Here is a 24076-nt window from a genome sequence, read left to right as displayed (position 1 = left end):
GAAACTACCAAAAAAATTCATTGATATCGCCCTCCATTGCGCCAGCAACACAATATGATCTGTCCTTCCCAAATTTTATACAAACTTATTGATTCAAATACAAATGGTGAAAGAAAATAAAAAAACTCAAATTCGACAATTCTATGATTGGCCCCTCACTTCAAGCTTCATTGCAATTGTGTACACAAGTCATTCCCGCACACTTGATCTTCTTATGTTGAGGAATATGGAACTTTGGCTCTTTTGGTATAGTCGGTTGCTTCATCGACCTAAGACAAACAAACATAAACGTTTTATTATTATTATTATTATTATTATTATTATTATTATTATTATTATTATTATTATTATTATTATTATTATTATTATTATTATGCTACAATTTAGACATACTTATGTGAGGAATTAGAACCACAATTAGCTTCTCATTGAATGGATTGATTGGGAATTGGGATTAAATATTCATGTTATTATTATGATAAATGTATTTTTTGCAAATATCAAAAAGTTCAGTCGGACAAAAGAATGAGGGTTGAGGAATGCACAAAATCATTTAAATGCTTAAGCACAATTTAGGTAATTAGCTGCTAATGTATCAGAGAGGTTCATGATTTCAACATACAGGGTAGTTAGATGTTAGACATAACATATATGATGTATACAATTATATAGATAATCGTAAAATTTAATGCATCACTTTGCATATTAATTCGGAATAGGAATATGATCGAATTGTGTTTAAAGATTGGTTTAACTTACCTCATGAAAGATAGTTAAGTAAAATTGAATTATGGATTGAGAATATTCATAATGGGAGAGGTTTAATTCGAAATTTCAATACATTCATCTCATATTTAATTCAAAACCATCTTAAATTGTTAGTATATAATTAGAATAAACACAACAAATTTCTTTTGTGTTATTTAATTCGATTTGTTAGCAAGTTGATACAATTGAATTGATTAATTCATAATTGGATTATAAATCATATTGTTGTTTTTGGTTATTCATGACAATCGTGAATCTTGATTTCTTTTCTACTCTGTGATTTGTGATCTTTTCATGTACTATTCATCAATTTATGTAAGATTTTGACGAGCTCGAGCTTCTACCGTTAGAATCAAGTTCAAAATTAGTTACCCTATATCCAATCAGAGCAGTTGCCAATGACGACGACGTCGTGTCAGTTGGGTACTACTTGATCCCTAAAGATGCTAGTGAATTATGTATATAAGCTATATGAAAGAATAGTAGAAAATCAAGCTATATGACCATCCCTTAGGAGACATCGAAGAAAGTAGTAGGACTTCACATTATCAGCTTTACAAAGAAGATGGACACCTTCAGACATCCAGATGGACACCCTCACTAAAATAGTGTACATGGTGCACCAACTTACATCGATTTGTCCTCACCTTTCTGACTTCACCTTTCTCTCTTTATTACTTTAATTGATTCCGGAATCTATCTACAAGAAATTAGGTTTCGATGAGTCAAAGGAAACTAATGTATCTCTCTAGTTGATAGATCAATCAAGCACCCTCAAAAAGTAGTTGAGGACATGTTCATCAAAAATGAAAATTTCATCTTTCCAGCTGATTTAGTCATCCTTGATATGGGAGAAAACCAAAATATACTAGTAATTTTGGGAAGTTCATCCTTAGTAATTGTGATTGCTTTTGAAAATGGTGAGATTATTATCTTAATTGATTCCGGAATCTATCTACAGGATCACGAAGAGATTGATGATTATGAACTTGTTGAGAGAACCTAATTTTTTTCCTTTTGTTTATTATGCTTTTGAGTTAGTAGGCCATTTATTTACTTTTGTATGCTAGTTAGTTTACCAATGGAAATGTCACAGTCAAGCGGTCCGGACCATCTAGTTTTGGCATTTTTGTTCCAAATCAACCTCCAGATACAAATTCAGGATGTACGTACCTAGTTCCATTCTTTGCCATTTTATTTGATTTATTGACGATATTTTGAGACATTAAGGGCAGTGTTTGATTTAAATTTGGTGTGGAAAAAATATTGAGTATTTAATAAGGGATATTGCACTCATAAAAAAGGAAAAAAGTTACCATAATGCGTAAGTGAAAGCTCTAAAATAAAAGATCCAAACAAGAACACTTTATTGAAAATCTTATAAATAAAACTCAAAAAAGGGGATCAAGCTAATGCAAGAAACAGATTACACACATCAAATGTGAAAAAGTATGTAAACAAAATAGAAGATGGATACATGATTAAGCCCCTAAAAACTTAAGAATATTAGACTTTTGGCAAGGGATAATTAGCTTAACTGAATGTGTTGGATGAAGATGGGCCTTATTTATGTTCTTGATTGATCTTGCATGTCTTGTTTATTTAAAAGTTCCTGATCCGAATCTTGCGCATCTCTTCTTAGAGGGTAAGAGAACGCTAGTGTGGGCCCATTGAATGCCCAAGGAAGCATTCCTTAAACAAATAAAAAATAGGCAAGTCCAAGGGGGTATGATCCCAATAAAGATGGGATGGATCCTTCAGCAATTGTAAATGAAGCATACCAGAAAAGGATTGTCAATAATGGTAGATGGATATTTGACTTCCTTTAGAGAAATACATTCCCTAGAAAATTACTGACTCTCATGGTTCGCTGCTGACTTCCTTTTGTGAGGACTTATTGATCACTCCTTGGGTACATTCCCTAGAAAATTACTGACTCTCATGGTTCACTGCTGACTTCCTTTTGTGAGGACTTATCGATCACTCCTTGGGGAAGTTCCCAATGTACTCCTTGGGAACTTTCCCATATGAAACTCGTGCCCTTTATAAATTAGTGGTTATGTAGCACGGACACTCTAACTAGGAAAGCGTGCATGTGCGCTATATTGACACTCTACAATAATTATTTTTCTTTTTTACTATAACTATTATATATTTTTAACTCAAAATTATTAGTAAATAACAAAAAAGTACTCATATTTAAAAAATTTCAATAAGAAAAATCAATAATAATATAAAAATAAATTTATACTATATGAATGAAGAATATTAAAGAATTTAATTAACATGTCGTGTCAGTACTTTTTTGAAAAATCACGAGTCGACGTATCCGTATCGGACACGCGTGTTCGTATCGGTGCATCATAGATCAGTAGCTTCCTATCAATAGAAATCTCTCTTTCTTCTAGTTGAGCATCTTAAAAGCGACTAACTTCCGTACTACTGGATATTGCTTGTGGCTAAGGTAAGGGGCACTAGGCACTCCTAGCATAGGTTACCTGTCTTTGCTGGTAGACAGATACGCTTAATTAGTTGCTTGAATTCAGAGGGGTGTTTCACTTCCATCAGGAGAATTTCATTGCTCCTATACCACTATGGCAACCTATGAAACTACGGATATTTGCTCATTAACTGAAGCGCTAGTGCTTTTCTCCCTTTTTTAGGTAGGGCTAAGTAAAACGATCCATTTATCGTGATCCAATTCCTTCTTTCTCATATCATTGCGTTTTCCCTTTTTTTCTTATGATCCAATTTTCCTTCTAACAGGACATCGAAATGTGATCAAAGTGCATTTTCTCGGGATTTTTGCTTGTCAACGAAATTCTTGGGACATGGAGAATCAAACTTTTTACCCCATACATTCCCTTTATGTAGATGGACGTGTTGCGATGTGTTGTTGCATTGATTGTTGCAAAATCAATGCAAGCTCGACCTCAGTGCATCCTACTCCAAGGGTGCTTCCCTTATCACTCCCTTGGAATGCCTCTTTCGAGAGGAGATCGAGATTGGAGACTTCTAAAATATCAGCTATATCTGACGACCTTGAAGTGTGACTTTCCTTGATTGATGGCGGAATTCCTAGAACGTGTATGGTACGTGATCAATTAGTTATTCATCGAAGGTACTGAGACGGGAAATAGAATATGGGTAAGATGGTGGAATGCTTAGAAACCGCGTAGTAAAATGATCCAAGATCATTGCATTTTCCCATCTAACGGGACATTGAAATGTGATCAAAGTGCGTTTCCTCGTGATTTTTGCTTCTCAACAAAATTTCGGGACATGGAGAATCGTTCGTTTTTACGTTTACCCAATTCTCTTTCTCCTTTTCCTTTAGCTTTCAACACTAGAAAAGTTCACAAAAAGAAAGAATTGGTATTTTAAAAAAGGGAGCATGGATCTTATTTAATAACTCCGACCAGAGAATAGATTGTTGCATTGAGCAGGTCAGACGAATCTGTTTCGTTGAGGCTCATGACTCTTAAAAGTGAATATTGCTCTCAACGGCTACCCTAATAGTGAAACCCTTCCAGCGGAAAATTTCGTATGTTAGCTCCAATGATTAGTAGAGGAAAAAGCTCGACCTCAGCGCGTCCTACTTTGTGTCGTGTTTTAAGCCTGCTATGCATCTTTGTTCCATCTACCATTTTTGACAATCTATTTCTGATATGCCCGCTGCTTCGTCGACAATTACTGGAAATCCTATCTTTACTAAAAATCCATCCTATCTTTTTTGGGATCATACTACCCCCATGGACTTGACTATTTTTTATCTGTTTAAGGAATTCTTCCTTGGGCTTTCTCAATGGGGCCCACGGCTTCTCGTACCCTCTAAGCAGAGATTCGCAAGTTCTATGATGTCATCTTGAGAGAACAAGTGTGCCTCCAGGCCATAAAGCTCTACGTTAGTTCCTTTGCGTCTTATTCTTTTTGTGCCACATTCAAGCAAGAAAAAAGTGCTTCTTCTTAGCAGTTGAACAAGTTAACGGAATTTTTCTTCCCCTGATGGTGACTTCAGTACCTAGATCCTCATCTCTTAAATCAGCTCTGGTTGTCAATTTAATGGCACTGGAGCTAGCCAAGAAAGCGGTGCATTCATGGTGTATAGAATCAAGGTTAACAAAATGCAAAATGAATCTATCTAAGAGGAGCTTAGTTCTATTCAACATCCATCAAGGCGAGGGAAATGACTCTGATCACCGGGGTAGGATAGAGTCCGTGTTAGTGTGCTTCTCTCTTTCGGCTGTCGATTGCATGCAGTTTCACCATTCACCTTTTTGATTTATTTTAATTCCGTTCTCAAATTAGATTAGAGACTACGAGAACTATTAGTAATACTATTTAATATGTAGCTGTACAAAACAAAGTCAGGCTTTCCTTAGATTTAATGCATTACATTGCATATGAATACAGAATAGGAATATGATTAGGTCGTGTTTAGAATATAGTTAACTTAACTTGAAAGAGATAGTTAAAATAAAATTTAGATTATCAACTGTCTCGTTCAATAGCGTGTTGATACAATTCAATTTAAAGTTTATATCTTGTGAGACGAAAACTTTTACTCACTAAATTATTAGTTGTCAACGACTTTGTGTGAGATTTCACTAAACAATTATTATTATAGTTTTGTTGGCAGATATAAGATGGAACTGAAAATTTATTCTTGATAGTTCATGATTAGTTTATGATGTTTAATTAATTTTTTATTGAATTATCATAGTTTTGAAATTGAATTTAATAAATTGGTAGGATTCAATTTATGTAATAATGATAGAGAGAATTTTGGAGAACTCTAGTATTGCTATTTACTTGGAGTTTATGTGCAATAGAAAATACGCATTTGGATATGAGAAACTCAACACTGTTAGGCTACAATTTTTTTAAAACTCATTTGTTTTTTTTAAACTCAGTTTCAATAATATATTTTATAATATCCACTGTTAGGCTACAATTTTTTTAAAATTCATTTGTTTTTTTTAAACTCAGTTTCAATAATATATTTTATAATATTCACAACTTTTATTAACTTTTCAACCAAACACATCAACTTTTATCAAAATTTACTAAAAATATGTTTTTTAACCAAACCAAACGGGAGCTTAAGAAAAAGAGGAGAATAGATAGTTTAATTAATCTAAAAAGAAGGCTCTCTTCGCGGATATACACAAGCAATAAGAGAGATCTAAACAACAACATTAAATGAAAGAACTAAACACGCAACTTTAAATGAAATAGGAGATTATGAGATGACGGTAGTAGGTCGTTTAGCTTCCTTTTTAATTCAGACATTTATATTTTAGTTAAAAATTCACCATTGTTTGGAGATTATCTTTTTTCTTTAGTTCATTGAACTTCAACTGTTTTTTCCTTTTTAATATAATGAAATGAAGGAATTGATTTTCCTGTAGAAGGCATTATTTGTTTTCAAAGTCGCTGTGTTAAAATCACGGCCATTGATTTGAATAACATGATAATGGCCATGATTTTGACACATCAAGAAATGTCAAACTATTTGTACAAAAGGAATGTTTTCTTGAGAAAGGCCTTCGTTTGCCTTCAGCGTCGACTCTGTCAACATCAAGCATATATATATATATATATATTCACCCCCCCCCCCCCCCCCCCCCCCTCAAATAAGGAGAGAAGATACGCGAATTTCCATTAAATGGAATGATATAGAAAAAACCTACTGGCTGAAAAAAGATTGTGTGAGACACATAAAGTCGATTCATCACTTATATGAGGATGCCATGCATGATGGAAGTCATTTAATGAAGAGTTAGTTTACCTTCTAGGAACGAAGGGCCTGTCAAAATATGGCATGGGTTGAGCTTTTGGAACTAGCTCCTTTCTTAGCCTCCTGATTTCTTCTTCTTCTGCCATCTGTTAAAAGCAGACAGAACAGTGCTCAAATAAATAGACAGAAATGTGTTTCTTCATTAGTAATAGAAGTTTTGCTACAATTTTACCTTGTGCTGTCTCTCTCTTTCCATCCTATACTGTTCAATAAGACTCAGCTTCTCTGCAACCTTTTATACATGAGCAATAATGTTAAAGAGATGATGCATAAACACGAAATTATCTCAACTAATATGTAAGTTCCACCTTTTTCACATTTTTGCGTATATAAATGCTACAACATATGTAACAAGATAAACTTGGTTCGATTCAAATCTTAAAACAAGTTCTTGTCAGGAAAAAAACTAGAGTATACAATCAACACAATTTATTCACCGAAAGTTGGATGCTAACATCTCCAGAACCAAAATTTGTTTGATGTCATTGGAACATCTTCACATTGTAAATTTTACCTTTCTTTACATTTTTGCTAATTAAATGGTACAACAGGAATAACAAGATGCATATTTATGAGATAATTAGATTGAAAAATGAAGCACACCCCAAAAAAGAAAGACAATATTTACACGGTGTGAAGTAAAAAAAAAAATATAGTAACTTAGTTTGACTCAAGTTTTATAACAAGTTCTTCTTAGGAAAAAACTAGAGTATACAATCAATACGATTTATTCACCGAAAGTTGGATATTAACATCTTCAAAACTAAAATTTGTTTGATATCACTGGAATATGGTCGATAGAAGGGACTAAAAAGGAGCTAAAAACAGGTAGAATCATTGTATAGAACTGAAATTGCAGGAGTTATCAGAGACAATTTCACATAAACCCTTTTGTTTTCTCCAACACAATTTGTCTCACTGTACTCTCTCTCTTTGGTTATGTGTATTTCCTTTGAATATAAGAAGTATCAGAGACAATTATGGTTGATTGTGTTATTTCAACTAGAAAACCCATAAACCCTTTTGTTTTCAACACAATTTGTCTCCCTTTACTCTCTCTCTCTCTCTCTTTGGTTATGTGTACATTTCCCAGCTCTTTTTATGTTGAATTTGTCTACAGATTTTTTGTTATCTGCCTTCCTTTGAATATCAGAAGTATCAGAGACAATTACGGTTGATTGTGTTATTTCAACTAGAAAACCCATAAACCCTTTTGTTTCCAACACAATTTCTCTCTCTCTCTCTCTCTCTCTCTCTCTCTCTCTCTCTCTCTCTCTCTCTCTCTCTCTCTCTCTCATTATGTGTACATTTCCAGCTCTTGTCATGTTGAATTTATCTACAGATTTTTTCTTATCTGCCTTCCTTACTATTCACTTATTTCATATACGTTCTTTAATTTCTTCATTTATGGCCAGATTTAGTACCTCATCCTCATTAGAAAAGGTTTGTCCATAAATTTCAGTTTGGATGATCCTTCAAATATATATGATTGTATTGTGAGTGAAAAGTGTAGTTCTTTATCTGTTTACCACTTTCTCACATCACAAATTATCATAAAAAGTTTCCTTGCTCCTGACCCAATCTTACCGAAACTTCTTTATCTACAGGACGTTTTGTTGAACTTTAGTAATGGAAATATATACCGAATAGATAAGTTGCTCTAAAACTGTCATCTATGAGAATCCATTTCACTACTTCCCTCTGTTCTTTGCTTGTGTTAAATATAAAACCGGACTAACAACGCAAAACTGCATAAGCTACATATATATCAGTCTATTTTATTTTACTTTACTTTTTAATTTTTTTGTACTCGCCTAGGTGCCTATCTCAACCTAGAACACAAGGTTACTCTATGTAAATTTTCTTGGGGTCATCGTTGAGGGATGAATATTCAGATCAAATTGTTTTAATTAGCTGATAATTCCAAAACAGTTCTGATTGAAGTCATCTTCGCAACTTGTGAGAATATCTACACTTCTTGATTCCAAACTTGCCAGTATCAGTTGATAAAGAAGGCCAAAGTTATGGAAAACTAGAAGTGCATATATATGATCAAGATTATTTTATGCACTCAAACAATTTTAGCAGTGAATGCATTCATAAATTCATTTCTCTGATTTCTATCTTTCATTAGTTTGTTATAACAGTACAACCAGGATTAGAGATGAAGAAAATAAATGTACCTGATGATCAAACCCAGCTCGCTCCTCAGCCCTAATGTCACTGTGCAGTAACAGATCTACAGGCCTTGTAATGTCTTTAACTGGAAGCTTGATTAAACACTGACAACACAAACCAAATCATTTAAATTGCCTTATTACGATATATCCAAGGATACACGACAATGTAATGAGATATTTGGAAAAAAAAAAAAAAAAATTCATTCAACTATATCTTGTCGTTAATTTCAAATAAGTCCATATTTTGTGGTTCACATATAAGTTCACTTCGGTATTCAAAAGCGTGTATCCTTAAGTTCTAATTAAACCATGGTGGTAGCAAAACATCAGGAACTAGACAAATTTCAAAAAATCAAAATGGAAACATAAGAGAAAAAAGACGGGATTAAAGCTGTCCTGGCTAGTAATGTTCTATCTAAAGAAGATGAAAAAAGCTTATATTAAACTAAGAACTTGTCCATAGGGTACTTGAATCACCTCTGGTTCATCTGTTGTCCATGGAAGACCTTGAGCAATTGGGATCCTGAGCTTCTCCTCTTCCTCCAGCATCTGCTGTACTCTCTTCATAAATTCTTCCTCTTTGCATTTTCCTCTTTCCTGCAATTGGTCAATTGCCAGAATTGTATTGTTTTGAAAGAGATAAGCAACTACTGAAGCGTCAAAACAAGTTAATAATTAAAACAAGAATTGAAAACTTGGAGATGTCATGAGGTAATCCTGATTGCTTAAAAGAATGATGATTAAAGCAACTAGTCTGGATCAAAGTTGAACATTGATGTAAGCAATTTAGGCATAATATACAAGTTAATGTTGTAGATTTTCTCAGAACAATTAAAATAAAGAGAAATGACAATTGGTCATTACAAAATTGATTGCAGCGCTGCAGCTACTTAATCTTACTGTTACGCCTAAAGTTCAAGCTTATTCTACTCTCAAAAGGTCATGAAGCCTTGTAAAATATCCACTACTTTTCTTCTCATCAGGTTCTAGCAGCTCTAAAAATTCTTCTTATCAAATAAGTTAGAGCATAATAAAGCTGAATAATGCAGTGAAACCCTTCCTCAAATCAACCATAAACTAGATTCACTGTGACGAAATTATGTACACGAACGCTAAATTTTTTACGAAACTTCATAAATAATGATTTGGTCACTAGATTATTTGCAAATTTCATGGCCACACAAATTCCTTGAGAATCACATTTGAAATTAGCTCTGAAGGAAGACAACTAAACAAAACACACACAATAAACCATATCACGTAATGCAAACCTCAGTTAAAAGCTTGAAGGGCTTTAGGGAGGTTGCTTTTGGCTTCCTTCTCTTCCATTTTCTTCTAGCAAAAGTCCTGGAAGACTCGGTACTCTATAAAAATGAAAAATGTAACTTAGATTGTCTAAAACTGAAACCATCATATCACTTATGGCAAAGAAAGGTTAAACACAATTCGTACATTTCGTCTACTTCTTCGACCACCGATGCTGCTTGAAATACTGAAGTCATCGAACAAATCCCATAAGATTAACCAACAGCGACAGAAACTTGGGGCTACGGAAAAGTAAATGAACTTACAATACAACGCACCTTCCCTGGCTGCTGTTAAGTGAAGACGCACGGCGTGAATCCAAGCCTAAACTCTCGGAGGTGAGGAAAAAATCTGAAGGACAGAATGAAGATGAAGAAACCTGTGTTTCTGAAACCTCAGGAAGTTTTTGCAATCCAGGCAATGCCCATTTAATTCCCTTCTTATTATCCTCCAATTCCTGCTCCTCTTTTTCCTCGGAATCACTTGATTTTGGAATTGTCAAAAGCTTCTCAAAGGCCTTAACCAAATGCATCACTCTTCCAGCCCCCGGATCCGGCACACTCTTTCTTGCCTCTTCCAACAATTTAGCCCTCCTTCTCTTCATACCCATTTCACCATTCACCACATTCGCATTCAAATCGTCTTCATTTTCCCTGTCAATCTCCAGAAAATCACATTCGGATCCATGTGCAAACTCTGTATTCTGATTCATGGAATTGATTTCATTCTCCTCCCCATCGACTCTACTATCGCATTCCTTTAACTTCTTGAAATCAACCCCGCCATCTATTTTACCACGATTTTTGAAAAATTCTTCTTGAGAAGCCCTCAGACTGTCATATGCCACACATAAACACTTCGATCTCCCATTTGTCTTCTCACACTTGGTACAAGCCACAGCAGCGGCCAAACCATTCGATTCCTCTTTCTGCGATTTCTTCTTCGCGATCAGAAACTTCCTCGCTCGAATCTTGTTCTTCGGTGATGGCCCAATATTAGGGTTTTCTGAAACGGCTTTCTTTGTGCTTTTTGCAGATTTCACCAATGGTGAATTCGACAACTTTAAACAAGGACTCGACACATTGGGATTCATATTCTCCGAGTTTTTTGAGATTCCACTAAATCTAGATCCTTTTTCAGGGGTAACTGCTCGGGCTGTCTTGAAATTCATTGAATCCATCAGAAAGTTCGCAGCAAAATGGCTTTTATTGAGGAAAAAAAAAATTAAGATAAAGAAAATTTGGGAGATTATCGTCTAGGGTTGGACTGTGAATTTTCTTGAATTCATTTATTGTGAGAAGTGTAGGGAAGGGGAGAAAGAAGAACGTTAACCTCTGGACGCTCGGTTTGTAACGGCTAGTTTTTTGTGGGCTTGATTTTGGGGCGTTAAATCTTTATTTGAATATTTCTACGATTCTGAACAGTTGGATTTAGGCGTATTAAGATTAAGATATTAAGATTTAATTACCGTTATGATTTGTAATTTAGTTAAATGGGGACTCCTATTTGGCCAGGGTTCTCCTTATACGGGGTCATGAGTGAGAGCGGGCTTCCATGAGATATAGCATATAATTTTTGTTGGATAATGTTAAGTGTACACCATTATATATATATGTAGTATTACACATTTTTCTTATTTATCTTTCCTTATTTTTCATTGACCACAATAATTTTAAGCCTGCGTTTGGCCCAATTTTTTCTAAATTTTAATGGTTGGAATAGTATTTTTTTTTAAAAAAATGTGTAGTTGAAAAAGAATGAAAAGTTTTAATTTGTGTGTAATATTATTTTATGAAAAATTTTGTGGTTGAAAATAAAAGAGAACAAAAAAAATGAGAATGAGAATGGGGCCAATCAGGGTTAGGGTCGTTATTGTGCCTTCTTAATTATATATTGCTCAGTTTTGGATTTGGGAGTGAATGAAAGTGAATGCTCCTCCAAGAATTAATAAAATTCAAGCTAAATATATTCATCTCGTAATTGAGCAAAAAACTTGTTCTGTTATTTTATTAATAAGCAATAGTAAAAGTGAGTGAGTGAATATCGTTCTCACAAGAATTTAGAGTTTAGTTTAACTTCGACCAGTTACAATCGATAGTTGAACTTTAGTAACTATGATCCTAATTATGGAGTCTGTTTGAACCACATTATAATGAGAATGAGAATGAGAAATAGAGCCGTTATGGGCCCACACCAGAAATAGAAATTCATAAATGGTGACTTGATGTGATGGATAACGGTCATATTTTTCATTTTAATGATATAAAAATGTGGCTCAAATAGGGGCTATAACTACTTTTAACTAAGTGCAAAATTTATCTCTAAAGGAAAGAAATCAATTAAGAAAGTAGTGCTAAGAATTGACTCAATTGTTAGTATCCGTTGTTATTCTCAAATTCTCACTTTATTGACAATCGATAATACCAAGTTGTCAAAGAATCTCTTCTTAATATAGTTAAACCTATTTTTACATACGATCCGAAATATTTATGTCACAATTATCAACATCCATAAAATCGACAAATTGTCAATGACTTTTTCAGCGGCGAACTGAACGTAAATTTTATGGATATCGGCAAACTGAGCATCATCGGCTTGGAAGTAGATATAGAGGGAGAAACATAACAACCGTTGAATAACATTGACTGAGCATCCTCAGCGACTGAGTATTGTTGGGGTAATTTAAATCTTTTTTTTTTTAAAGATTAAAAATTAAAAAACAACACATTGTGAAATTGACAGAGTACTCACTGGACAAATAATTTCACTTCTCACCATCAAAATTCGGTAAATTAAATTTGTGACCAATTTGGAGAACTGTGATTGGAGATATTAATGGCGTGTGAGTATTTCTCTTGAATTTATGATTTGTGACCTATGCATTTTGACATATGACCTGTGATGATCATTGATTTATAAACAATTTTAATTGATCCGTGACATGTGGACATTGATATGTGACCTATGGACATTGATCTGTGACTAATTTTAATTGATCTATAACCTACTTGTAGTGACTTGTGGACATTGATCTGTGGCCCACACATGGTGACCATTAATCTATGATCTATGCAACATAACCTGGAAACCCGTGGAGTGTGACTTGTGAGATACAAACATGATCTGTGACCAATTCTATTTGATCTCTAACCTGTGAATATTTATGTGACCAATGCATAATAACGTGTGATCTGGTACATCTGACCCATGACCTATCATAATTACAGGCACCACCAACAAATATCAACACAGCGCTTGACATACACTCTTTGAACATGCGACCACCACCACCACAAACACCACCACCTCAAAAAATAATCACCACAAACTACTTCAAAAACTACCACAAAGAAGCCTTGAAAACTACCACAAAACCATCTCAAAAAATACCACACGCTGCAAAACCACCACAAATATTACCAAAAACTACCACATAAGCTAGTGCAAAACCACCACAAAAACGCTACAGTGACAATTTGAGCCCTAATCAAAAAAATTGGAAAAGTGGGATCTTAGAAATTGATTTCCACTTCCTGTTTACAGAGAGAATAGAAGAGAAATGATAGAAGGAGTAAGTGTAGAGCCAAGATGATAGAGAGAGAAAGTAGAGAGATATATTAATAGAAAGAAGGAAGGGAGATGATAGGTTAGAGAGAAACAAAATTGGGATAAATCTGGCTTTGGATGGATTAAAGAGTGGTGTATAATTTAATTTTATAATATATTATTATTAATAGTAAATTATAGAATTGCCACATGGTTTTTGAATAAACAAACCTTTAACCTGATTTTTGAACTGTAATCTTTAAAAAACTATGCTTGCGTAATTTCCACCCTTAAACGGTGTAAAGATTGGGTTGCTAAAATTTGAGCCCAAAAACTGATTGCTGGCCCACTGATCTTTTCATTGTTAGGCCCAATTGCTCAGTCCATCTAAATGAAGGTTCCAGATTTAAGAAATAGTGTTTCTTAAATACGATTATTGCATTTGTAACTTAAATTAAATGGATGGCTGATGCATGGACAATTTATGACTGTTGGATGCATGGTTAGATGAAAACGATACATATGCCGTCTATAGTCATTTGAAAGGGTGTGGTTGAAACCTAGTCTCTCGATATTCTCTGTCTTGCTTCGTGCTATTTATGAGAGATTCACCATCTAGGTGATAATCTTGTAAACCGTTGAGTAGAATTTTGAGGCCTACTAACCAATAACAGGTATCCTTATTTGTGAGCAGCTTTTGATTTCTTTGTGGAATGGTAGAGAGTGAGTTGAGAGGAAGAACTTTTTTCAAACACTTGATGTTCTTCTGTAATCGATATTCTTGCTTGTGTTTTGGGCTGTGCTAGTGGATTTGAGTGTAATTCTAACGGATGCTCAATGGGGGATTAAGTGTTAGATAATGATCGCTGAACCTTTGAGGCCTCTAGCCGAAAATTCTCGTGTGTTTAATTTCTTGTTGTTTCTTACTTTCTTACTCTAAACCAGTTTGAGTCACATTAGTCACAAATTTGGGACCAACAAATTGTCTTCATATGGTTTGAGTTGGCCCTTCTCGGGAAAATTGGGGTTTTTTGTCGTATCAATTAGTTGTTGGATACTTGATAGTCAACTTTTCGCTAACATTCAATCACCTTGCTTGGACTTGATTTTTGCTTGTATATGGTGTCGATTCATTATCATGTCATGTCATATCCATTCATTACACTACACTAACAACTTGAATTCCTTTTTCTGAACACATTTTGATAACCATGTTTCCTATTTATGTAACTTTCACAATCTTATCTTATACACAAATGAAAGAAAGCAAAATAAATGAAGCTGTCAACAAATTACTCTGCATAGTAAGCACATATAGAAATCCACTACTGACAAAATGCACTCTACAATTTCCCTCAACAGCCCCACACCCAAAAGGCCTATCACTTCAAAAATTCCTGTTATAAGGGGTTGGGTTGTTATTTTCAATAACTTTAAGCCATGTTTGGCTCTGATATTTTAGAACTTATTTTTTCAAGCTCATTTTAAATCCTACATTATTTTAATAAAGCTCTCATTTGGTAGAGATTAATATTTTGATAGAAATTAATTGAATATATGATTGAAAATTTGTGGATCCTATGAAATATGTCGTTATTAATTGTTGATTTTGACTTAGATTTTAATAAAATTTTTAGTGGTAGCAAACGGAGGCAAAATAATTTTGCACATGGATTTATAGCCCCCCCCCCCCCAAACACACACACACACACACACACACACATTCTTAACACATTTTCTAAAATAATCATTTTTCAAAAATTTATTCTAGAAACATTCTGCCAAACAGAGGCTAAGTTTGTGATTCACTGAAAACATGTAAAGTTTATAATCAACCTAATAATGAAAGTTTCTTAAAGGGATTGGAGCAATTGGATTATTACAATAGAAAAACATGGGGCACGCCTCGAAAGAAGTGGTCTGTTATCGAGTTGTCTCGATCGAGATGTATAGATCATATTCATGGATTAGCGGAAGAGTACAAAAACTCCATTTGCCTTTGCCATTTTATGAGTTGGAAATTGGAAAGATTTGTACCAATTTTACGTTTCGTCATCATTTTGTGGAAAATAATCGAAAATTAATTTTTCTTCGATCCATCAAAAAGTATATAGCCCTCGTTTAATTTTGCTAATAAAGTTAATAAAAATTTAAATCAAAATCAACAATTAATTTCAGCAACACACTTTTTGGAACCATAATTTTTATCAACTTTTTTGAATATATATTTTATAAACTTTTATCAAAATTTATTAAAAAATTAATTTTCAGAAAATTAATTTTAGGCAAAACAAAATGGGGGCTATGATTTCCCCCCCATAATTATTCATATATTCATGCGATTAAGTAATTATAACTTTAAACGTTTATTTAAAACTTACTTATCAGCCAAGCAAACCAATTGCAATTCAAAATCTTAACCTTACAGCCTGTTTGGAAGTGATTTTGAGAATTGATTTTTTGACCGTTAGGAGAAAAGTGGAGTCCACCTGTGAGAGATGAAGTCAAATATGACAATTAAAATAATAAAATAATGATAAAAAAATCAATTTTTTGAGTGAAAAGATCACTTCCAAACATGACCGTAACCAAACATGCAGTAAATACTCTCTCTCATTCAACTCTTCTGAACCACAGAGAGAATGACGGGAATATTACACTATCAATCAAAAATGGCAAGCAATAATAGAGAAAGATATTATCAAGATTAATATGATTATTCGCTGATTTATTAATCCTTCTTGCATTTAATGCATCACCGATTCACAAAAATGTTTGAATTCATATGCAGAACGGAAATTAGGATCGTTGATTTTTATCGGTGATGACTGCATCATCAAATTTCAACAACCATTCCGGAAGACTTTTCTCAAAGAAGAAGATTACTTTTATTCGAATTGTTAGTAGCGATAATATTAATTATTGTGAATTGAGGAGGGAGATCCGGGGGAAGGAGATAGCGGCGGAGGACGGCTGCGGAGGAGGAAGATGCAGCTGCACTTCTCACCCAGCATGAGAAGTATAACGATATCGAACGGTGGCAATGGCAATGGAGGAGGGGGCGATTTGATGAAGATCAAGGTTGCGCCTCGTCACATTTCCTTCCGTGCGCTCTTCCACGCCATTTTGATTCTTGCTTTTTTGTTGCCCTTTGTCTTCATTCTCACAGCTGTCATTACTCTCGAGGGTGTCAACAAGTGCTCCTCATTTGGTAATTGGCTAGAATTTACCTCAATTTTTTATAATTATTTTTGCATTTCATGTCATTCTACATTCTTCATGATTGTGCTACCTCTTAGAGAGGGTATTGAGGAATTTTTTCTTAACTTCTGATTCCAATCTGGTACTCTACGGAACCTTGAAGAAAACAGAAAGAACCAAGTGGGATGGGAAACAAAAGGAAGAAGAACTACCTCCAAGCGAGATTCTAAGGAGTACCACATTGAATTTAGAATTTGAAAGAGTTCCTCTAATAGTTTTTCTTGTCATATGTTATGTGGTCAGGAATTGCTGTAAATTTGTTGGGATATTGGAAATTGCTCTTTTCGTGTTTTGAAATATATTGGAGTTCAGTGTGAGCAAATTTGAATGCACAGTCTTTTCTTTTATTTCAAGGACTTGTACTCTTAAGGTATTATACAACAGTCATACTCGTTCTTGTGTTTTCTTTGTGTGCTTTCCTTATGTTGCATTGAAACAGTCTTCTTTTATATAAATGGTAATTAACATATCTACATGAAATTCGAGTGTAAAATTTTCTCTTTCATTTTTCATTTTCAGATTGTTTAGGAAGAAGGTTGACGCCAAAGCTTCTTGGTAGAAGTGATGATTCTGGGGTAAATTTTGTAGTCATTTGACAGTCGCACTTTATGCATACTAGTTTGGATTATATGACAGATTTTCTTTAATTTTGAGATAATTATCTATGGAGGGAATATCTTAAACTTTGTTATTGTTACCGTTCTGGCAGAGGACTGTCAAAGATTTTGTTAAGGTTCTCAATCAAGTGAACTCTGAGAAAGTGCCTGATATCCTGAAGCTCCCACAGTCTTTTAGTCAACTTGTTTCTGAAATGAAAAAGAATAAGTACAATGCAAAGGAATTTGCTTTCATTTTGAAAGGAATGGTATGTTTTATCTAACAACTGGTTCTCTTCAAAATTTCATTTTTATTTTGGTTTACAATGTACATTTGACTCAAGTCAAGTTTTACTTGTAAAAGATACTGCAGTCTATTTAGCACCCTTCTTTCCTTCCTTCACTTTTCCCAAACCCAAATCCATTGGTGTGTGCAATTACCTGTTATTTTTTTATTTTTTCCCCCTCGAATTAATGTATCAAAATAAGACTTGACACCCTTATCAATCACATGTCTTGTGATAAGGTTGATCTAGGAGGATGATTTCGGATGTTGACTAAAATTTGTACCAATATATATGACAAGCGACTTTATTTGGGCATGCCAAAATGAAGTAGGACTAAACAGCAGTCCATTTCAGCTTCTTCTGAAAAGCAGGGATATATAAACCAGTAATTGCTTAGTAATTCAATGAACTCTTTAGTTTTGCACTTCATTTTGCTTGATAATGACCTAATGTAATTTCCTGAGGCATTGGGTATTTCCACAATGTGTGTTTTTTTGCAGTTGTGAAGAATTGAGGTCATAAGATCAAATTATTATTTTCATTTACATTCAAGATGCAAAAAGCTGTTCCTTTGGCAATTAGTAAGAGTTTTGTTCAAGTAATTATATAACATGAAAAAAGATAGCAATATATAGTCAAACTAGATATGGTTTTTTGAAAGATGCAATGTGTGGCTACATAATAACAAATAATTTGATGACATAAGATAGGTTTTGCTTGGCACAATTGTGTTGAAGTTAGAACTTGTCTTTATCATAACTTGTTAAACTCGTTTGTGCGGAGATGTTTTTAGCACACTTCCTTTGTATTCGATTAATGGATAAGAACAAAGAGAAAAGCAGATCTTAAGGGATGAAAAATGAAGTAAATAGCAGATGATAAACCTTGTTTTTTAGCTTACTTTGCAGAGCATGTGTTTATTTGAACGTGCATACACATACAATATGTCATGCGTTACTGAGATAATTATAATCGCGTCGGCATATACAGAATTTAAAACTTTTGGGTGTTCTCAACTTTGTTTTACAAATATTATTCAGCTTAAAATTATGTACCTTTGCCTGACAGATGGAGAAATCAGAAAGGGAGATAAGGGAGTCAAAGTTTGCAGAGCTAACGAACAAACACTTTGCCGCAAGTGCAATTCCTAAGGGCATTAACTGCCTCTCTTTAAGGTTGACCGATGCATACTCTTCCAATGCGCATGCACGCAAACAGTTGCCTTCACCGGAGTTTCTTCCTTTGCTTTCTGACAATTCGTACCATCATTTCGTATTGTCTACCGACAACATTCTTGCTGCTTCGGTTGTGGTCACATCTGCTGTGTATTCATCTATAAATCCTGAAAAGGTTGTTTTCCATGTCATAACTGACAGGAAAACATATGCAGGCATGCATTCATGGTTTGCCTTGAATCCTGTCTCTCCTGCTACTGTTGAAGTGAGAGGAGTTCATCAGTTTGATTGGTTAACAAGAGAGAATGTTCCAGTACTTGAAGCTGAGGAGAACCGCAATGGGATTTGGAATTACTACCATGGAAATCATGTCGCTGGGGCCAATCTTAGCAGTACAACCCCTCGGACATTTGCCTCAAAATTACAAGCTAGAAGTCCCAAGTACATCTCAATTCTCAATCATATCCGCATATATCTCCCAGAGGTAATTAGCTGGCAATTAAATACATATTTCCATCAGATGTAACGTGTATAAAGTATGTTAATGGAGAAGTCTATGCTATTCGGAAATCAACCTATACTGCAGATAAGAGGATTCTCTCTCCACATCCCATGAATTTCTTGCTTACATATAACACACCATTGGACAATCTTACAATCACATTTCAGTCCATCCTCTGCTCCTTGAAAACTACTTTATAGAACTGGAACATATATGGGATTGAAACTATATCCTCCGCTGGGAACCTAACCATATTGGAGGGATAAATAGAGAATAAAACGATCTTATTCATAACAAGTAAACTGAGACTGATTATCAGTTGTGGACTTGTGACAGAGTTAATTAGCTATAAATGAATTCAGGGCGTGCTTTATTCAGTTTGATTTACATCTGGTCTCAAAGATCATTTCTTCTGCTAAGGTTCTAGTTAAAATAATGATTAGAATATATTCTAGTTCATGATCTTACAAAGTGATCAAGTGTGGTTTGTTATGCATAACTACTGAATTTTTGCGTAAGCTTCTCTCTTTTAAAACTTGAAAGAAGAGTTTGATGACCATGATCGATTAAATAAAACCTTGTCAAAACAATTGGAGTATGCCGTTGGCTTTGTGTGAATTATAATGGGCATTTTTCTAGCCCATGGGGGATATAATTTGAGGTTAACACTCAAGTCCTCATTTACTTGTTTATTCTATTATATGATACACCTGAGATCAGGAATTTTCTTTTCTCCCTTCCATTTATCTTTTCATATTCCAAATGCTAAGAATATTATATGATTGTGCTGTGCAGCTCTTTCCAAACCTTGACAAGGTGGTGTTCTCTGATGATGATGTTGTAATTCAGCATGATTTGTCCCCTCTTTGGGAAATTGACCTTAATGGGAAAGTTAATGGAGCTGTTGAAACGTGTAGAGGTGAAGATCTGTGGGTAATGTCTAAGAGATTTAGGAACTACTTCAACTTTTCTCATCCTCTTATAGCTAACAGTTTGGATCCTGATGAATGTGCATGGGCATATGGGCTGAATGTTTTTGACTTGCGTGCATGGAGAAAGACAAACATCAGAGACACTTATCATGCCTGGTTCAAGGAGGTAAAATTTAATTATATTTCAATGTCCTCCTAGGTTAATTATCTACCTTAACTATTTTTGTTGGTTCATATTATATAGAATTACGATGCGGAGTCATCAGCACAAGTAGAATTGCTCACCCTTCTACCTGCAGGAGTCGCAAGTCATTTATACAGTTCTAAACCTTAAATGTCATTATTGTGATTATGGACTTCTAACGGGCTATGTTTCATTGCACAATTGGTCCTCACTTGTTTTTGTTTCAACTAACAACTTGACACTCCATGAGCTTTGAGATGCCCCCGAATTGGACCCTTTGACATGTGTTTAATTGGGGGAAGTTACATCTACTTGAAATGTTTTTATGTTCTAAGCACTCAACTTTAACTCGTCTAAATGTGTGTTGCATAATTCTAAACTTAAATGTGCTACGCTTCTTGCTTAAGGTATGCAGTCTAAATAACCGGCTTGTTAAAATTAAAACCAGGCAAAAAGTTGTATGCATTCAAATTTTGAGATTGTCGGATGAGTGATCTAGTTGATAATATGCCTTTGTTCTTACTCAGTTGTGGGCTCTTGCAGAATTTGAGTTCAAATCTAACGTTGTGGAAGCTTGGCACTTTACCTCCTGCTTTGATTGCATTTAAGGGTCATGTTCATCCAATTGATCCTTCCTGGCACATGCTTGGATTGGGCTATCAGAGCAAAACAAACATTGAAAACGTGAAAAAGGCTGCTGTAATTCACTACAATGGCCAGTCAAAACCGTGGTTGGAGATTGGCTTTGAGCATCTCCGGCCATTTTGGAACAAGTATGTTAATTACTCTAATGAATTTATTAGGAATTGCCACATCTTGGAGTAGTTTTAAACAAATAAATTATGCACCAAGGAAGTGATGGGACAGAAGAAAATCCATCGATTGTGCTAGAAGTCTTCAGTAGGCAGATAACTTTATCAATTGCATTTCAAGATAAGCTCAAAGAAACTAAAAACCACCCCAAAATAGTTATGCATATTTTTGAGTTACTGCCGGTCCCCAACTTCCAAAGAAAAGAACCAGTGTTGTTAGCCTGGGCATAAGATTCATTGTTCAAGTCTCTGGAGTAGCTACTCGGCATCTAGTTTTTGGTTGGACCGACATTATTTTTGACCTCCTTCGTGGACCTTGCCTATATGCTAGTGCTTAGAAGTATATAATGCTTTACGGGCTTGGCAGAAGATCTTTTCCATTGCCATTGATCATGCAAGTTGATGCATGGACGAATGGAGCTAGGATACAATCCTTTGTGATGTTCCTGCACTTTTTCCCCATTGGCAGTAGAAATGGTTTTTCTCCCTTTTCTCTTATACTTAATAGTTTCCAATTTTGCGGAGTTCATGTCTAAGGCTACTTAATTAAATCGACTATGGAGGTTTTTACAGGGCCCGATTGAGTTAGAGAACTATATATATATATATCATAGATCATATATCAGTCACTTTGTTCTGTAGTATTCACAAAACATTAAAGATGTGAAAAATAATTCTTATATATAATTGATCATATAAAATCTTTTATGTTGGTCATATAAATATATATGGTGGTTGAAAGTATTGCTGAGATGGGAAAGAGAGATCGACTGAAGAAGATCCTTGTCTTCATTTTTCTATACCAGGCAGCTTAGAGCACAGGCAGTCCAACCATTGAGTTACTACGTGAACAATAGCTATTGAAGGGCTTATCTATAGTTTTATATAGTTTCGATTTCCTTTGTATGCAGTCTTGATGAGAACTATAAAATGCCCCGCGATACTACACAGTGTGTTTGGCATTGCTTGTCCTTTGCTTGGAAACAATGGAATCAAAGATTAATAGAAAAGTAATGGCATTCAACTCCACTAGTACTCAGCAACCTTTTATGTGGTTGTAGAGTCACTGTCACATTATTCAATTTGGTACGATCACATTGCTAGATAGACTGATACTAAGTACTATAAAGAATCTTGACTCAACTCGGCTCATATTATGGTTATTAATCAAGGCTAATTGAAATTAACACCAATTCCAAATTGAAGGGAAAATTATATCCACAATTCTAACTTCATATTTTATTAAGAACCAGAAATCCCATATAATTTGGATCACCGACTTTCACTATTTGTAGTTTGGATTTCCAGTGACAAACGCTTTCCAATAGACCATTCATGTGACATTGGAGTTTCAATGGCAAAGGGCCGCCTTGATTTGTTTTTGTATAGAAATCTTTCAAAAACATTGCTCCGCATAGTCCTCATTTACTATTGACATGTCTAGTCCGTCGCCACCATGATTTGTCCATTTCACACCTCTGGTCAGGGGACTAAAAAGTGTAAAGCATGATTAAGCTTGAAGTTTTCTAAATGATAAAAAGGGGCATTTATTATTATTATTATTATAAATACTTAATTATTCTAAAAAACATTTAACCCTCGTTTGATCCTCATTCTTCTTCTCATTCTTTCTCTCTTATTTTTGACCACACAAGCTTCTATAAAATAATATTACACGCAAATAAAAAAATCATTCTTTTTCAACCATTCATTTTTCAAAAAAAATAATATTCCAACCATTAAAATTTGGAAAGATTGGAGGCCTAACGGGAGCTTAATAATTAAAATAATACATTCCAAACATATAAAATTATAAAATATTATATTTACTTAATAATTTCTGCAATTAATCAATTATACAATTTCCAAGTTTTCAAAATGTAAAAGTCGACCTTTTTTTTTTATGGTTTTAACTTTCAACTAGACAAATCATATTTGATAGATTTATAGGAATTTTATATGTACTTTCGACATTTCTAACAAAATGATAATTCTAAAAACAATAATTACACAATAGATAGCATTATAGCTTAAATCTTATCTATATCTTTAACGAACAAAGTCATTTTTGACTTTTATATAAATAAAGTCCTTTAAAAACTTGAAACTAAAGTCAGATAAAAGCGTTTTGAAGAACAAAAACAATAAAAAAAATTGATAAACTAAAGTCAAGTAAAAGGATTTAAAAAAGGGAAGAAAATAAAATAATAATAATAATAATGAAGAGCACCTAGTTGACTGATTAATTCACGCTTACTGTCAAAACAAAGCGTTTTGTCCACATCTCATGACTACGCGCCACCTAGATAGACATTTTTAAAACACTGCCTCTAGCTGCCAGCCATGTCAGGACATTTGTTCCTAAATCCCAGTTGAACCCGAATTTATCAGTGTTATTTGTCCTACATATTGATCACAACAACTCGATTGTATCATACAAACCACCAAATGAGACGCAAACAGATTGTAGGTAATATTTCTAAGAAGCAAGAACCTAATTGTGATGAACTTTTTGGACATAAATAGACAAGATATCACAGTACAATGGACAAAATTTATTTTTCTTTATTAATCCTGTCTAATTCACTTTACCAAACATGCAAGTCACATGTAATGAGATTCATGCGGGTGGCTTCTTAGCTGGAAGAGGTTATATTTAAGACATACCTTGAACTTGAATTAGGATCCAAACTTGAAGCAATTTCAAAATAATAATAGTAGCAGGCTT

General features: G+C 34.3%; 2 protein-coding genes across 5 annotated transcripts; one reads left to right on the top strand and one right to left on the bottom strand.

Annotated features, from left to right (window-relative positions):
- Positions 1 to 2: 2 nt before the first annotated feature.
- Positions 3 to 11435, bottom strand: LOC111396949. 2 transcript variants are annotated; one of them, XM_023023581.1, is made up of 8 exons: positions 10332 to 11434; positions 10201 to 10240; positions 10020 to 10112; positions 9226 to 9345; positions 8752 to 8850; positions 6741 to 6800; positions 6560 to 6654; positions 3 to 269 (listed from the first exon to the last, which is right to left on the bottom strand). In XM_023023581.1, exons 1-8 carry the CDS (start codon positions 11231 to 11233, stop codon positions 161 to 163), a joined length of 1518 nt encoding a protein of 505 aa, XP_022879349.1. In that variant the 5' UTR covers positions 11234 to 11434; the 3' UTR covers positions 3 to 160. The 2 variants fall into 2 exon arrangements, with proteins under 2 accessions (XP_022879349.1, XP_022879350.1); XM_023023582.1 differs by lacking the exon at positions 3 to 269 and having other exon boundaries at positions 6556 to 6654; positions 10332 to 11435.
- A 4792-nt stretch (positions 11436 to 16227) lies between these two features.
- LOC111396948 (probable galacturonosyltransferase 14) lies at positions 16228 to 21834 on the top strand. 3 transcript variants are annotated; one of them, XM_023023580.1, is made up of 6 exons: positions 16228 to 16810; positions 17380 to 17435; positions 17570 to 17725; positions 18812 to 19402; positions 20216 to 20518; positions 20597 to 21073. In XM_023023580.1, exons 1-6 carry the CDS (start codon positions 16588 to 16590, stop codon positions 20684 to 20686), a joined length of 1419 nt encoding a protein of 472 aa, XP_022879348.1. In that variant the 5' UTR covers positions 16228 to 16587; the 3' UTR covers positions 20687 to 21073. The 3 variants fall into 3 exon arrangements, with proteins under 3 accessions (XP_022879348.1, XP_022879347.1, XP_022879346.1); XM_023023578.1 differs by lacking the exon at positions 20597 to 21073 and adding an exon at positions 21080 to 21834 and having other exon boundaries at positions 16229 to 16810; XM_023023579.1 differs by lacking the exons at positions 17570 to 17725; positions 20597 to 21073 and adding an exon at positions 21080 to 21834.
- Positions 21835 to 24076: the final 2242 nt, after the last annotated feature.

The sequence above is a fragment of the Olea europaea genome, chromosome 7 (genome assembly GCF_002742605.1).
Source record: "Olea europaea var. sylvestris chromosome 7, O_europaea_v1, whole genome shotgun sequence".
NCBI lineage: Eukaryota > Viridiplantae > Streptophyta > Magnoliopsida > Lamiales > Oleaceae > Olea > Olea europaea.
Note: the sequence above shows the minus strand (reverse complement) of the source record. Positions and strands in the feature narration are given on the sequence as shown.